Here is a 16,136-nt window from a genome sequence, read left to right as displayed (position 1 = left end):
GGGCCCGAGCGCGGGGGCGCGTGTGCGGCCGCCGGGTGCCGGGGCGGCCGGGGGTCGGGGTCCGGGAGGCCCGGGGCCGCTCCAGCGCGGCGTCTTTCTTCTCCTCTCGGTGATGTCATCGGCGGCAGCGGCTGGGAGCCGGGAGGCGGCGGCGGGGGCGGCGCCGGGCGGCCGCCGCAGGTTCATGTGCATCTAATGAAAAGGCACTTGACAGTCGGCCAGGACGCACGCGAGGGAGCGCGAGCCGGCCGGACCGCGGCGCCGCCCGAGCCAATCGCCGTCGCCGGCCTCTCCATGGGCGAGCAGGAGGAGGGGGCGGTGGGCGCAGCCGGCCGGGCCGCGGCCGCTCCGAGGTGAACGGCGCCGAGACGGGCTCGCGGCGCGGGGAGGCCGGGCGCGCCGCCGCTATGAATTCCGCCGAGCAGACCGTTACGTGGCTCATTACCTTGGGGGTGCTGGAGTCGCCCAAGAAAACCATCTCGGACCCGGAGGGCTTCCTGCAGGCGTCTCTGAAGGATGGGGTGGTCCTCTGCAGGCTGCTGGAGCGCCTGCTGCCCGGGACCATCGAGAAAGTGAGTGCCCCCCGGCCCGTGCCCCCGCGGCGGCCAGGCCCGGGGCGTTGGGAGGCCTGGCGGCGGGCGCCGCGGGCGGCTGGAGGCCCGGCGCCCCACCTTGCCCCCGCCGCGGCCCGGGATGCGCGGAGGCGCTCGGGCGCGGGGTCGCTGGCGCCGGCACCTGGTGGCCGCGCGGGCCGGGAGAGCGCGGGGCGCGGAGGAGCCCACGCGCCTCCTTTGTGCGCGGACCCGGGAACGCGGCCCGCGCGGGGGGCGCGCTGTTGGCGCGAGGACCCGGTGGCGGGATCCCGCTCGGGGCGCCATTGTGTGCGGGGCCGGCTGGGGAGGGGTCCGAGCCGTGTTCAAGGGGAACGGCCCCGGGGAGGCCGGGAGGGACGGGGAGCTCCGCTCTGCCCCGCCCGAAGGAGGAGTCGCCCCTCTCTGTGACCTGAGCAGAAAACCGCCGTGCAAAGCGTCCTCCCAGGCTTTGTTTGAACAGCTTTTGTTGGTGGTATCGTACGAGAGTTTCGCCCTCTGTTTAATTGACCAATTGCTATGCATTTTTAAAGGATGCATGTATCAGTAGCTGAGGGCTGGGTTGTGAAATGATTTACTGCCCTCCCCATGAAAGAATGCTCATGTCTCCAAGCCCAAAGGATGGCAGACACAGGGTTGGAAAACCCTGGCATACTTCAAGCCTGGCTTAAAGTCCTAGATTTCAGTTTCAGGTTCGTACCTGATTTTGAACAGAATCCCTAGTCCTACAGACCCTGCTTCTCCTCTTCGTGACTTGTGGTTTCCTCGGGGCTGGAGGGTGAACCTTGGCTGCAACTCTTGAGTGATTCAAGTTTGCTTTCCTCTGGCTCAGCTGACAAAGCAGGGGCGAGCGGAGAGAGCGCTTTTTAAAACGGTGGATCCCTGTATCTCAAAGACACTACAGTCTTATCCCAGTTTTTTTGCCAGTACATAATCTTAGGATCAACAATTACTTAAATGGTGTTAAATGTAGAAATTAAAGTGCACCATAATTAGGAAAAACTATTTAATTTTTAAAATGGGGTGTATTGGCCCGAAACGCACAGTATCAATTTGCTAATAATAAAATGTTAATTAGGTGACTTTAAAAAGTAAACTGTTTAAACTTTTAAGTTGCCCATGTTCTGGCACTACATTTAAAAGGTCAGAAAAGATTTTATTTAATATGAATTGTGTACGCCTACTAGTTTTAGGAACATATTTATGAAAACAGAACCTGCATTTTAGAGTGAATAGCTGCCTGTCTGTCCAGGAGATAAAAATGTTGCTTCTAAATGAACCTGATGTCACAATAAAATTATGATTTAAGACAAGAATAAGGAGCAGGCTCTATATTTCCAGGCACTCAGAATACTCCACTGTCATCTGGATATCAGGACCTCTGGTAATAAAAGACAGATGTTGAAAGGCATTGAAAATGCATGCTAAGTTTACCGAAATAGGCTTATGTGAAAGACTTCCATTTCTAAAAGTGAAGCTTTAAGAAACTTCAGAGGCTGTTTGATAAAAACATGTCATTATCAATGCATATGTTACTTGGCATATTAACTGCATTCATACTGACTGGCAGACTTCAATAATCACTTTCTTTTAAATGTAGAAAGATTTTCTTAGAAAACTGTAGCATTCCTTTCATCTCGGAAACAACAAAGAGAGGAATGATTAACATGTTTAATTTGCAGAAGCCAAACTGAAACAACCCAACATGTTCTAAAACTGTGGTCATTTGAAACATCTTATAGCGTAGCTACCCTTTTATTCCCCCTGAGCCCCAACTGGTTTGTTTAGAGGGACACAGTCACAGTGAAAGTTCAACGTCAAAGTAGCAAATTAGAGACAGAGCTACCGATTCTCTGTGGTATGAAGGTAGGTTTGGGCAGTAAACTGTTAGCCATTCTCCACCTCTAGAAACCCTGGGTTTTAGAAATGTCACGAGCATTTTCCATTTCCCAAGAAGACTTATTTAGTTGAACTTTCTGATGTCTGCTTGCACACCGAATGACGTCTGCCAGAGAGCACACACGCTGAACAGCCTTCACCGAATGTGGGAATGTTAGTCTGAGGACGTTTTTCCTTAAAAAGGAACATTTGGAAACTTCACCGAGTATTCACATGGAATTGAAAGGCTCTTAACTTGACCCCAGTTTGCTACGTGAACACACAGAAGACTGATTAACGAGATGTAAGCAGCCTGCAGCTTAACTTGCAAATTCACAAAATGTAACACGACCCATTCGGCTGGGGATAGCATAGTGCAGAATGGAGAAAAGTGTTGAGGTGGCTTGGGTTTCCCATGTGCCTTTTATTAAGAAAACATGTCGTAGTGTGTTTCATGCATTCTGTTGGTTTGTTCTGTTTTAGGGCCAGCGAAGAGGGTGAAGAACGAAGGGCAGGTTCGTTTCAGTTCAGATTGTTCTGCTCATTTTAAAAAGCGTTCTGTTGAGGTTCCCCTCGTGCAGCCTGCTTTTCTTTAGGTGGAAGGTCAGCCAGGGACGAGAGGGGCTTGTGAAAAGAGACACATTTAGTTATCGCCAACGCTGTGTTCTGATACGTTCTCTGCCGTAGGGGAGAGAAAAATGGGTGTTACAGGGTCTCCTGAATCCTCGTGTGTGAGGCTCCGCTGCTTTGATTTTGTCTAGTAATGGCCAGGATGTTTTGCTGACCTGCCCACACTGTTTGCTTCCGTCATTCCTCCTGTGATGAGAAACACACGAAGGCTGGAGACTCCGGGGAGGCTTGTGAGCCCTGAGCTCGTGAGTTAACACTTTAAACATCCCTGGGCTACTTAGTCAGAGGGGGTGAACTTGAGGGGCAGTCATGTTCCATCCTCTGCAACTTCCATAAGACTAGGAAGACACATTCAGATCATGGAAGTCATGAAAGGCTGCTTGATTTAGTCAGTCAGTCAGTCAGTTATCGGCCACACCACGTGGCTTGCGGGATCTTAGTGCCCCGACCAGGGACTGAACCTGGGCCCATGGCAGTGAAAGAGCCGAGTCCTAGCCCCTGGACGGCCAGGGGATTCCCAAGGCTGCTTTAATTTTACGTGTAACTGCAGCAGATGAACTTTCTTGGTTCACCACGAAACACTCAAGGAAACTGGTTCTCTCTCTCTCTCTGCCCAGGATAACAGAGCACACCGTAACCCATAAAATGCTGCCCAAGAGACACTCCATCTGTCAGTGTTTGTGTCATGCACAAACCAGGTGCTGCCCTCTGGCCCTGCTAGATGCCCTGGGTGTGCGTGTGTGTTCAGACTGGTTTAAGCTGTTGGCTGTGTATTAGCTTCCTAGGGTTGCTGTAACAAAGTACCACAGACCAGGCACTTAAACACAGAACTTCATTCTCTCACACCTTGGGGACACAAGTCCCGGATGGCGGTGTGGGCAGGGCTGCCCCTCTGCAGGGGTGGGGAGGGTCTGTCCCGGCCTCCCCGAGGCCTCTCGAGGTTCCTGGCTTGGGGCAGCTCAAGTCCAGTCTTCCCATGGCGTCTCCTGGGGTCTCTTCTGTGTCCAAACTTCCGTTTTATAAGGACACCAGTCATTGGATTAGGGCCTCCCTCCCCCAGTATGACCTCAACTGATTCCATCGGCAATGACCTTGTTTCCAAATAAGATCACGTTCAGCAGCCCTGGGGCCTAGGGCTTGAACATATGAATTTCAGGGGTCACAATCCAACCCATAACAGGTCGGATGATACGTTGGAACCAAACCAACTTATTAAGTGTTTACCTGTCTGCAGGGTGCAAAGCGCTGTTGGAGATAAAAAGATTGAATGACAAGTTCTTAAGCGTTTTAGTCCAGGAGAAAACGTAACTATAAAAACAAGAGCAGTAGAATTAGAGACACAGATGTAGAGGACAAACGTATGGACACCAAGCAGGGAAAGTGGTCGGGGCGGGGGGTGGTGGTGGATGAATTGGGAGATTGGGATCGACATGTATCCACTCATATGTGTAAATAGATAACTAAGAAGAACCTGCTGTATAAAAAATAAATAAAATTCAAAATTTCAAAAAAATCCCCCCAAAAAACCCGAGCAGCGTGGGGCAGAAGGAACTCAAAAGTCAGGATGTCAGGATGTCAGGATGTCAGGCAGAGGGAACGGGCGCTGAGGAACGAAGGCCTTGGAGGGACCTGCGTCTGGGCTGCCCGGCCTCCGCTGATTTTTCTGACACGTGGATTAGAATATGGTTTGTATTTCCCCAAACTGTGATCTGGCAGTCCTCGCTGATCTTCCGCAGACTTGCAGAAAATCAGTGAATTCTGATGCAGCACGGGAAGGAGAAACTGCTTTTTCCTAATTGATTCCTGACTTGCTTTCTGCTCTGTCCTAGGATTCTGGGGCTGGGCGGGGTGGGGTGGAAGAGAAGTCCCAGTGGCCGTCGGACAGCAGTTCTGAGTGTCCGCTGAGAGCAGTTTGCCTTTTCTAGGCCCTTCAGCCCTGAGAAGGACGTGGTCAGCAATGGCAGTGTGGTGTGTGAGGCCTCACTCAGGACCAGCCGGTTTGGAAGCCGGCGCCCTGCCCTGTGGCTGCTGTAAATACCTGCTCGGCAGCGCGGGTGAAGCCCGCAGGGGGAAAAGTTATAGAACACGTGACCTCCTGTGTTTTTTAAGGAGGCTCCTTTAAAGTTTGCAAACTGCATTATTGGCTGTATTAAGGTGCTTCTAATGAAACTGCTTAAGGTTTCAGAATGGCTCGTTTTGTCATGATGAACAGCCGCCTTTGAAGCATGTGACTTTCAAGTACCATCTTGACCCTGCACCAGGGTGATTCTTGTTTGGGTTTTAGGCCCCATGTAACTGCATTTGCGGGCTCATTCAGAATAACCCCACCTAAAATCAATTTAAATCGAGACTACCTCCAGAGATCTCCCGAGAGCCGCGCTGGAAGTGCTATGGTGTGGACGCTGGCACGCACGCACCACCACCCCCCGCACGCACGCACACACACACCCGCGCGCAGGCACACACACACGCGTGCACGCACACACACACACACACAACCCCCGCACGCACGCGCACGCACACACACGCGTGCGCCCAGGGTGACTTGGGCTTGCAGGGCGCTGGGGGAAGGGCTGCAGGATGGCCTTTCATCAGGGGCAGCTGCCTCTGGGAGCTCTCCGGTGGGAGGACTCAGCGTCTGTGCTCTCCCAGGACCGCATTCTATTAATAGAAGTGACACCCGTCGTGGCCTTCTTCCCTCATTTCTTTGAGCACTGCCCGCCTTTAGTTACTTCTCTTTTAAAGAAACAACTGTGGGCGCCCTGAGCTGCAGGCACCGTGCTAAACTGCTGTCCCGCTGTCCTCCCGAGTCTCCCCGTGTCACAGGTGAAGACACTGAGACCAGCAGTGTGCCGAGCCCGGGCCCCCAGCTGGCTCAGGGTGGAAGGCTCCGCCCCAGGTGTGCCTGCTGCCCTGGTTGGGGACCTTTCGGGCTGCCTTAGTGAGCACCTGCTGGGCACCCACCTGCGCTAAGTCAGGGCTGGTTCCTGCTTCAGGGATTACTCTGCATTTACTGGGAATCTATCTAAACCAAGATCTGAAACAATACTCTGTGTGTGTGTGTGTGTGTGTGTATAATAAACTTTTTTGGTAGGGCTGTCTCTAGACTTTTGGACTGGAATCACATGGGAGCCGGAGTCGCCCATGAGTCTGTCACTGTTGGTAGAAGGTGGCAAAAGGCACACCCTCCCTCTGGGCACTCACCTCCACCACGGGCAGCACGGGGGGGCTGGGAGGTTTAGCGGGTCCCTAAGACCCACTGGCCGCCCCCCGGGGCCACTGTAAAATGGGGTGGTCCCAGTATGTGCTCCAGAGTCATCCAGTTGCCGTGTGACCTTGGGCAACCTGCCTAACTTCTCTCAGTTGCCTCCTCCTAAAAATAAGATGAACGATTCCTGTCTGGAGGGAATGGCCTATTGGGGCAGTAGGGTCATTATGAGGGTAAACAAGTAGATGTGAGGGGTTTTGTGCAGTGCTGGGCACAGAACAGGTCCTCGTAGATGGAAGTTATTATTATTTTATGGATCAACACGGAAAACTTCTCCTGCTATGTCCAGGAAAACTCTAAGCCGGGATCTGAACCAGAAGGCTACTCGAATCCCGGAATATTTCCTTATTCTCACAACTGGGCAGATTCTTGCAACCTTAGCGGGCTGGTGGCCCCTCCCTTCCCACCCTCCCAGACTACCATCGTCTGGGGTGGTGGGAACACGGAATGTGGCTTCCTGAGCCCTCTGCTGAGCGCATGCAGCTGCTGGCTCGCGGGGCCAGAGGGCCAGGCTGCGGTCTCAGGTTTCGTGTAGATAGAGTTTCACACATGGGAAGGGCCAGGAGTCACAGATGGGCAGTGAGGGCCCACCAGCCCGCCCTGTGTCTGCAGAGGGAGGGCGTTGGGGCCACCCCGGGCCCTGTGTATCCTGGGTTCGACTTCTGACTTTTCCCCTCCTTCTTCAATTCTACCAACTTAGGTTAGGAGAATTTGTTTCCCGATGTTCTTATATTTCTAATGTTAGCTCTGAAGTTTTAAAGTTTTATGAACCAGTCTGGTAGTTCTCAGCCTTGCTTCTGTGGGATAGTATGCTGTGTCTGCTGTAGTCTAAAGGCAGGGAGATAGGGTGGGGACGTTCACACATTTCCAACACAGTTTTTCAAAATCGTCAAATCTGACTGATGTATTTATCACCTACTGTGTGCAACCTAGTGTGCGCATCATATACACGGAGACACGCGCGCACACACGTGTGTTCTGTACTGACTTTTCAGTCAAGTCATAAGAGAAGCCGTCGGGTCTGAAGTGTAAAGCATTTGTGAGTTCTCAGTGGAAGGAATACTCAAGACGTCACGCAGCCCAAACTCATCATTGGGTCCACTGAGGGCAGCACCATATGGCTGTGTAAGTTGTGCACTGCACAGTCTAGGGAGAGTCATTCACACTGTAGTCTAAGTGCATGGTGTCTCCAGGACAGTGCTGGGGGAAGGCTCTGGGGCAGTGGTGCATAAAGGTGAGCCTCTATGGAGGTGAGCCTCCTAGGGTACACAGCAGATTAGAGGAAGGTTGTGGTAGTTTATGGAGGTGGCCCCAATTCTCCATCCTCCCTGTAGCCATGCCCTTGTAGCGCAGCTCTTCCCGTTGAGAGGTGAAGCCTGTTTCCTCACTTCTTGCATCTGAGCTGACCTTGACTTGTTCTGGCCAATGGGACGTGGCAGAAATGACAGGTGTGGGAATTCCCTGGTGGCACAGTGGATAAGACTCCGTGCTCCCAATGCAGGGGGCCCAGATTCGATCTCTGGTCAGGGAGCTAGATCCCACATGCATGCTGCAACTAAGGAGCCCTGGAGCCACAACTAAGGAGCCCGCCTACCACAACTAAGGCCCGGCACAACCAAAAAAAAATTAATTAAAAACAAAAGAGAAGTGACAAGTGCTACTTGCTAGCCCAGGTCTGAAGAGGCCTTGTGTGTTTCCATGCTCTCTCAGACCCTGCTTCCACCCTGAGGACCAGCCCGGGCCTCGGATGCTGAGGGATGCAAGACCACAGGGCAGAGAGCTCAACTGTCCATGCCGAGGCCTCCTGGGCCCACCTGAAGCCCACCAACCCCAGTTGTGAGAGAGGCTAGCCAAGGTCGGCAGAGCTGCTACCCGGATCAGAGTTCACTGCTGCGTGAGCGAGCTCAGGCGAGCCCAGCACTGCCCGGTGGACCTGCAGCCCCACGGACAAAGTGCAAGCTCACTTCAGCTGCCACTGAGGTTTCGTGGCTGCCTGTCCTGCAGCCTCACCGTGGCAGTAGACACGGTACAAGTCTGGAGAATGGAAGTGGTGTTTTGTGCGTAACTTTAATTATTATTACACTTAGAGCAGCTGTTTTTAAAGGGACCGATAAAGTTCCTGTCTTTCCTTTAAAGAAGGTGAATGTAAGTCAGCGCCAGAAAAAGTGTAGCACTTGAAACCTCTTCCAGTTTATATCTAGTTTTAGTTTAAAATGGGAATCCTCATTTCCAAGTTTGCTTTGAAGTCGCAGTTTCTGGCAGTGAAGTCATGCTCTGGCAGCATGATTTTTTTTTTTTTTTGCGCTACGCGGGCCTCTCACTGCTGTGGCCTCTCCCGTTGCGGAGCACAGGCTCCGAACGCGCAGGCTCAGCGGCCATGGCTCACGGGCCCAGCCGCTCCACGGCATGTGGGATCTCTTCCCGGACTGGGGCACGAGCCCGTGTCCCCTGCATCGGCAGGTGGACTCTCAACCACTGTGCCACCAGGGAAGCCCTGGCAGCATGATTTTTTAGCAGTCTAACAAAAATCCTTAGAACAGTCTGGTTTGGGTTATTTGTAAACACCCTGGCCTGCGGTGGCCTTTCTCCCTCAGTTCTGAGTGTCTCAGTGCTATGCTTCTGCCAGGAAGACACTTTCCCACCGATTTCCTGTGCTTGAGACAGTTTAAGTTCATAAGAGACTTTTAAGTTCCATCTGAAGTTAGCAAATTTGTTCAGAAGTCTTTTGTCAGGAATACAGATTATCTGAAAAAGCCTGTTACTTTCTGAACGCATGCCAAAAGGTTATGACTGTCATTCACTTTATGAAAGAAAGCTAGAGGGGTTTTGACAGAAAATTAGGAGTTTCAGAGAGATCATCCTGGCCCATAGCCTCTGTTGCTTGCTCTCAGGAGGTGTAAGAGGCGTGGGAACACATGGAATCTTCTTCAGGCGATCTTTCTGTGGTGCTGGAGAAATTGCCTTGTTCAACGATGCTCATATGACATTGGTGCTGGTAACAGATTTCTTCTCACGGAAACATGAAATTTTCTGGTCTCAGTTCTCTTATTTGTTAAGGCATTTTTGTTTCTTTTGAAAACAAGCTCCATAAATAGAATGGGGTTAAATTCTCGACAGCCTTGTGTCAAAGGTTAAGCTTCCAGAAAGTACCACACTTTTAAGCCTTGCTTTTAAGTGATGAGAGACTGGAACTGAGTGTCTCCCAGACTTAATCAGTGGATGAGAAATGGAGAAGAAGAGTTTGTTTCTCCTTCCTCTGACCTCTGACCAAGCACATTTACTTAGATTGAATTCAAGTAACTGCCATGTCAGTGAGCCAAGGCTGGTTCTTCAAATAACTAACGGTAACTATATTTTGTTGGGTGTGAGTCTTTTTCTTTTTTTTTTTTTTTTTTTTGCGGTATGCGGGCCTCTAACCGCTGTGGCCTCTCCCCTTGCGGAGCACAGGCTCCGGACGCAGAGCACAGGCTCCGGACGCGCAGGCTCAGCGGCCATGGCTCACAGGCCCAGCCGCTCCGCGGCATGTGGGATCTTCCCGGGCCGGGGTACGAACCCGTGTCCCCTGCATCGGCAGGTGGACTGTCAACCACTGCACCACCAGGGAAACCCGGGTGTGAGTCTTAAGCACCCTGATTATAAATTGTTAGTTAAAACGATATTCTGGGAGTGAGAGAGAACTCACCCTGCATATGATTTAAGTCTTTTGTTGGCTGTAATAGAGCTTCTACCTTAGGAAGATAGAAAAATATGGGCAAAATTAAACGCACAGCAACTAATAGACAAAAGAGAACAATAAAGGACAGAATGGGAATGGGTGACGTGGAAAACAGAAAATTACTAGAGAAAACCAACAGAACCAAGAGCTTGGTTCTCTGAGAAAAATCAATAAAGTTGATGGGCCTCTTAAACTGGTCAGGAAAAATAGAGAGAAGACACAAATGACCAATGTGGAGAATCACTATAGATTCTACAGTTATTTAAAGGGTAATAACGGGATATTATGAACGTTTTTATGCCGATACATTCTATATCTTAGATGAAAAGTACAATTTCCATGGAAGACACAGACTACCAAAGCTCGTTCAAGAAGAAACGGATAACTTCAGTAGCCCTGTATCTATTACAAAATTTAAACTTGTAGTTTAAAAGCTTCTCATAAAGAAAATTCCAGGCCAGATGGCCTAACTGGTGAATTCTACCAAGTAAGACTTATATCCAGAATGTATAAGGAACTCTCAAGACTCAATAATAAGGAAACAGTCAATTTAAAAAATGGGCAAACGTTTTGAGCAGATAATTCACCAAAGAAGATATACAGATGACAGGCACGTGAAAAGGTGCTCGACATTATTAGTCACTAGGGAAATGTAAATTAAAACCACAGTGAGATACCGCTACACACACCTATTGGAACAGCTAAAACTGAAAAGACCGAGCCTACCACGTGTCGGCAAGGATGCGGATGGGCTGGGTCTCTCACCCACTGCTGATGTGAATGAAAATCGTACAGGCGCTTTAGAAAATGGTGTTTCTTGAGATATTGAATACACATCAACCAAATGATTTAGCAATTCCATTTCTAGGTGTTTACCCAAGAAAATGGGACTTTATTTTTAAATAGCCACAGACTAGACACAACCCAGATATTTTCAACTGGTATATGGATAAACAAAGTATTGTATTTCCATAGGATACTACTCAGTAATGAAAGGGAATATGCTATAGCGTGGGTAAAAATTATGCTGAGTAAAGAAGCTAGAAAAAAGTTCATGCTGTATGATTCCCCTTATGTAAAATTCTACAAAAAAGCCATCATAATCTGTAGTGACAGAAAGTAGACCAGTGCTTGCATAGGGACACTCTGAGGGCACAAGGAGTCCTTTGGAGGGTAGGGGTGTTCATTACCTTGATTCTGGTGATGGTTTCACAAGTGCACATGTGTTGCAACTGCTCCAACTGTACACTTTAAGTATGAGCAGTTTACTGTATGTGGATCACATCTCAGTGTGTGTTACATGACAGTTTCACCCTGCACGTTGAGGGAGTGGAGCTTTAATTCATTTTACTGCCAGCCCTCTACTTCTGAACCTGATTGTTCAGAAAACGTGTACGGAATTTTAAAGTGCAAGTATACTTAGCCTCCTTGCCCAAGAGCTCACTTATTTATCTGTCTATCTTCTCATCAAATCCGTATCAGGTGTCTACTGTGGTTCAAGGATTGTGCTGGGACACTTAATGATTAACAAAAATAGACTCGCATACCATCTAGTGAAGGAGAAGCACGTTAAAGATACTGTTTGAATTTGCTTTACAAATTGAGATACATGCTCTGGAGGCAAGGAGCAGATTTCTCAAAGTGCGTAGCAGAGGAAGCTGACTTACATCTGGCAGATGGGACAGGTGGTGTCTTAGGGAAGGTCTCCTCCAGAAGCAGTACATGAGTGGGCTCTGGCGTGAGTAGAGGGGGTGTGTAATTAGAGGAGCAGTGCGGGACTTCTGGGTAGCCACAGTGCTGAGACCGAGGGAGAGCTCAAGTGCTCCTGGAGAGAGAGCCACGCGCCAGGCCCCACAGGACGTTGAGTGACTTTGGGTTTTAAAGATTTTTTTCAGAGTTTTAAAGGGAAGGATGATGTGATCAGTTGCAGATTTTGAAAACAATACTCCAAACTTCCCAGTGTGGGAAATGGATTAGATGGGGCCCAGAACGGATGCGGAGAAGAGCGTTATTAAGTTCTTAGTGTGGTCCATTGAGAGCCAGCGGGAGCTGGGATTGGGATGGACACCGTGCTGCAAAAACCACGAAGATGGCGGGGGAGAGGGTGAGGGAAGGCAGTCAGTGGGGCTCCATGGTGGGTCCACGGTAACTCCTGGGATTCTGGCTGCGCACCGGGATGGCTGGCAGAGTCACCTGTGTGAGTGGGAGCCTGGCCTGGGGCCTAGGCTTGGAACAAGAAGGTCATGAATGGATTCAGTGCTGAGGGTGCTGAACTGGAGCTCAGAGAGGACATTTGGGCTGGGTATAAATTTGGGAGTGACACCATAGAGATGTGAATGCAAGTGTGGGGTGGTGAGGTTTCCCAAGGGGAAATTATAGGTGAGAACTCCAGAAGGCCTTGGGGACTCAGACATGGCTGGCCAGGCAACGCGGATGAGCCTGAGGGGCTAAGGAAGGTGGTGGTTAAGTTCCCGGGGGGAGTGTGGTGACCTGAAGTCAGTGGAGGGGGATGTCCAGTAGACTGCAAGAGGTCAAGGGAGTGGGCTTCAAAACCCCACACGCAAAAAGCGTTGGCAGTGTGCTTGAAGGGAAGAGGGCTGTGTCACTGATCATCCTGGGACAGCGGGCACGCCTGGACTGTGCTGGACAGGCCTGGCTGAGCGCTCAACCCAGTCATTTGTGATCTTAGCAAGGGCGCCTGTGCTCAGGAAAAGGGGGGGAGTGTGAGCTCAGGACAGACAGAGGAGCTGGGGAGGGGGTGTTGGAACGGAGGCAGCTGCGGACACGGAGGTGGGGAGCAGAGAATGTTGGAGGAGAGTGTGGAGCGTGAGAGAGTGGGGGACAGCTGGGCACCCACAGAGGGCCCGCTGGACGCAGGGATGTATGAATTTACAGCGAGTTTTCACATCATGATGCTCAGGAACTCGGAAATTTTGTTAAGAGGAAGTTGACCTTCAGCTGTTTTTTTCTTGATAAAGGAGACTCTAGAAAACTCTATTTCTTTCAGTGGCTTCAGGGAAGTATATCTATGGTGTTTTTCCCCTCATTTCCTACCTGTTTTAACATGTGTTCAAGTCCAGAGTGTGTTGAGACTACACAGTGGTGACTCTGAGCCATCTGAGGTTTCCGTCTTGTCTTAAATGAATTAACGTCAGGTGTTTAATCTTCCCCCTTTGATTCACTTTACTTCCCCCTTTGATTCATTTTACATACATGAATGGCTTTAAAGGTAAAGATGGGGACGTGGCTGAGAACTTACTGCTCTAGGCTGTCTCTGTGTTTTGCCGCTGACATTTGAAAGCCCAGATCTGATGGAGGTAAGGCCTTTTAGGGATGTCAACGTATAATTTTTAGAAAGTTCAGGTTCAAGTTGAGGCCTATTTGTTTTATAATTTTATGAGTATACACACATCTCTCCTGGGATTTGCTTTCTCTTTCTCATTTAGAAAATGCTCACAATTAGTTACATATCATAATAAAAGAAGGGAGATAAAGGTAAATCAAGTAGTGTTTATCGGGAATATTGTCCCTAAATAACCACAGTAAATGTAAGCAGTGTTTAGCTTTCGGGTATTATTTTTCCCAGTCAAAGCAATAAAACCCGCACTATTCAGCCTGTCTCCACGTGTGGGGAATGGAAGCTCACCAGTTATTTTTTCTCCTTAATCCTTCTTCTTTGAGAGGATGGTGGGGAGAGTATTATTGGGAGCGGGGGTAGGGAAGGAAGAAGTCTCTCTCTCTCTCTTTCTCTCTCATTGAGGAGCTTATGGCTTGAAAATTTCTGGGTTGGGATGGTTTTCTTTTTCTTACAGCTGGAAGTGGCATAGCTGCCCAACAATTTTTTGTATAAAAATTTTTACAATTTAATGTAAAAATGTTAGTGAAATTACTGATATCAGAGTTAGCAGTACCTGCATTTCAAGTTGTTTTCAAGTAATGATGGGCTTTTCATCGCTTTGTACCTTTGGCTTAGGTGGTTGTGTGGTTCTTACACTTGAGTGTGCCCAAATGCACCTGGATGGATTGTGAAAATAGACTGCCGGACTCCAGCCCAGAGTCTCTGATTCTGTAGGTCTGGCTGGGGCTAAGGATCAGCGTTTCTCACAGGTGTGCAGGTAGGATCGGCGCTTCTCACAGGTGTGCAGGCCGTGCTGATGCTGCTGGTCCAGGGGACACATCTCAGCACCTCTGACGGCCCACTGAGCTCCTCAGCCCAGGAGTACCGTAACCTGGGACCAGCCAGACTGCATGCACGGCGCTTTAAGAAGACGGGAGACCGAGGTGTGGTCACCTGGGGGCTTTTCCACAGGTGAGCACAGGCTGCTCGCCTACCTGGATGTGGCCCCCACCCCCATGCTTGGGAAATTTCCTAACCTAGTGCCTTTTAGTTCAGGACAGAGCAGACCCCATGCTGCTTCTCTGTGGGCTTTTGGGGCATTGAAACATGGAGGTAGAGAGCCTGGAACGAATCCTGCCTTGGATTGGAAGGGGCACTTGGAGTTTATCTGGAAAATGGGATTCCTCATGCTTCTTTACATCTAGAAAATTGTTGCATAAAACAGAAGCGAGGGACTTCCCTGGTGGTCCGGTGGCTAAGACTCCACACTCCCAATGCAGGGGGCCCGGGGTTCGATCCCTGGTCAGGGATCTAGATCCCACAGCCGCAACTCAAGAGATCCCACACGCTGCAACTAAAGATCCCACGTGCTGCCACTAAGACCCGGCGCAGCCAAATAAATAAATATTTAAAAAAATACACAGAAGAGAAACACCATCTGTATTGAGGCCGAGCTCAGGAGGCTTGTATGAGATTTGATGAATGTATTATTTAAGTTGAGGCACTTAAGGAGGAATCCTTGAAATATTCATATTAGGGTTGGGAGGAACTATAGCTAAATAAGATGATGAGTCACTGAAAGCTACTAAAAGATATGGAGACACCTGTGGGTAAGGGTTCTCTTGGAAACTACAGCTTTCGGGGGAGGGGTAAATCACCCGCACTGCTGAGCTGTGGGTGGGGGGCATCTGGGTCCAGCGAGTCGGTCTGCTGAGCTGTGCCTCTGTCCCTTGCTGCTCCCAGGGGCCGTGGGCCTAGGGTCCTTAAACTGGGGCCCTGCTTCTCTGCAGGTCTGCAGGGTCTGTGGCGCATGCTGGCCTTCCACCGCCACCGAGGACGTGCGTCTTGAGTTCATTCCAGTCTATGCTTTTCAATTCAGTAGCCAACTAAGAATTCACTTTGTCACTGAATACGGAGAAAACAGAGATGGTTTCTGGCAACCTCCCAGACCCCTACCCACGTCTGGTCACAGGACCTGCTTTTCTAGGTGTCGTGGCGGAGACGAGCTTCAGCGACCGTCTCCTCGCAGTGAATGAGTCTGGAATCACCTCCCAAGGGTTTTCAAGCCGCCATCATAAAAAGGCTTCAAAAACAATTACAGATTCTCTTGAGACAAGTGGAAGAATAGGAGACCGCAGCAAAGAAAGAGGGCTTATGAAAAAGAAACATACGGAAATTACGGAGCTGAAATACAGAATAACCGAAGTAAAGCTCAGCGGCTGGGCTCAGAAGTCGAGTGGAGAGGACAGAACCTGGGGACGGAGAGGAAGCAGGCTGAAGGAGGGGGATGCGGTGAGGGCTGCGCCTGCCTCCCGAGGCCGCGGGGAGACAAGCTGCAGCTCTGGCGGCGCCCTTCCTCACTGCTTTCCCTGTCCCGCTCTCCCCGTGGGTCTCTCAGCTCTGAAATGTCGGAATCACGAGAGGGCCTCATCAGCTTGTCCCGGCCCCTTTGTGAAACTTGGGGCCCGGGCATAAGGCAAGCCTGTCCCCACGCAGGTCTCGTGGGCGGCTGTACAACATGCCAGCCGCCGACAGGAGCTGAGGCCTGGGGGAGCCAGCCAGCTGGTTCCGGGAGCCCCGCTTCGAGGCAGCGATCTTCCTTAGTGACAGGAGATGGCGCTGAAACCAGAATGCTGGCTCTCAGCGGCGCCCGGCTGACCGACGCCTGATACCCACAGAGCGAAAACGGAGCCCTGGACGCCGAGCTGGCGGTCCTCG

The 16,136-nt window shown here is 50.5% G+C and overlaps 1 protein-coding gene across 5 annotated transcripts in view; it reads left to right on the top strand.

Annotated features, from left to right (window-relative positions):
• The first annotated feature begins 407 nt into the window (after positions 1-407).
• The window catches only part of ARHGEF7 (Rho guanine nucleotide exchange factor 7), a 125,737-nt gene continuing 110,008 nt past the window's right edge, over positions 408-16,136 (top strand). For all 5 annotated transcript variants that reach the window (XR_003791759.1, XM_029210426.1, XM_029210425.1 and 2 more), the window contains exon 1: positions 408-572. Coding sequence is in view for 4 of the 5 variants with exons in the window: in XM_029210426.1 (XP_029066259.1) it covers positions 408-572 (165 nt within the window). In the remaining variant the exon portion in view is untranslated. The remainder of the gene's footprint in view (positions 573-16,136) is intronic.

The sequence above is a fragment of the Monodon monoceros genome, unplaced genomic scaffold, assembly GCF_005190385.1.
Source record: "Monodon monoceros isolate NGI ecotype Baffin Bay Population unplaced genomic scaffold, NGI_Narwhal_1 Super_Scaffold_8, whole genome shotgun sequence".
NCBI classification, from domain to species: Eukaryota; Metazoa; Chordata; class Mammalia; order Artiodactyla; family Monodontidae; genus Monodon; species Monodon monoceros.
This window is presented reverse-complemented; position numbering and strand designations above follow the sequence as displayed.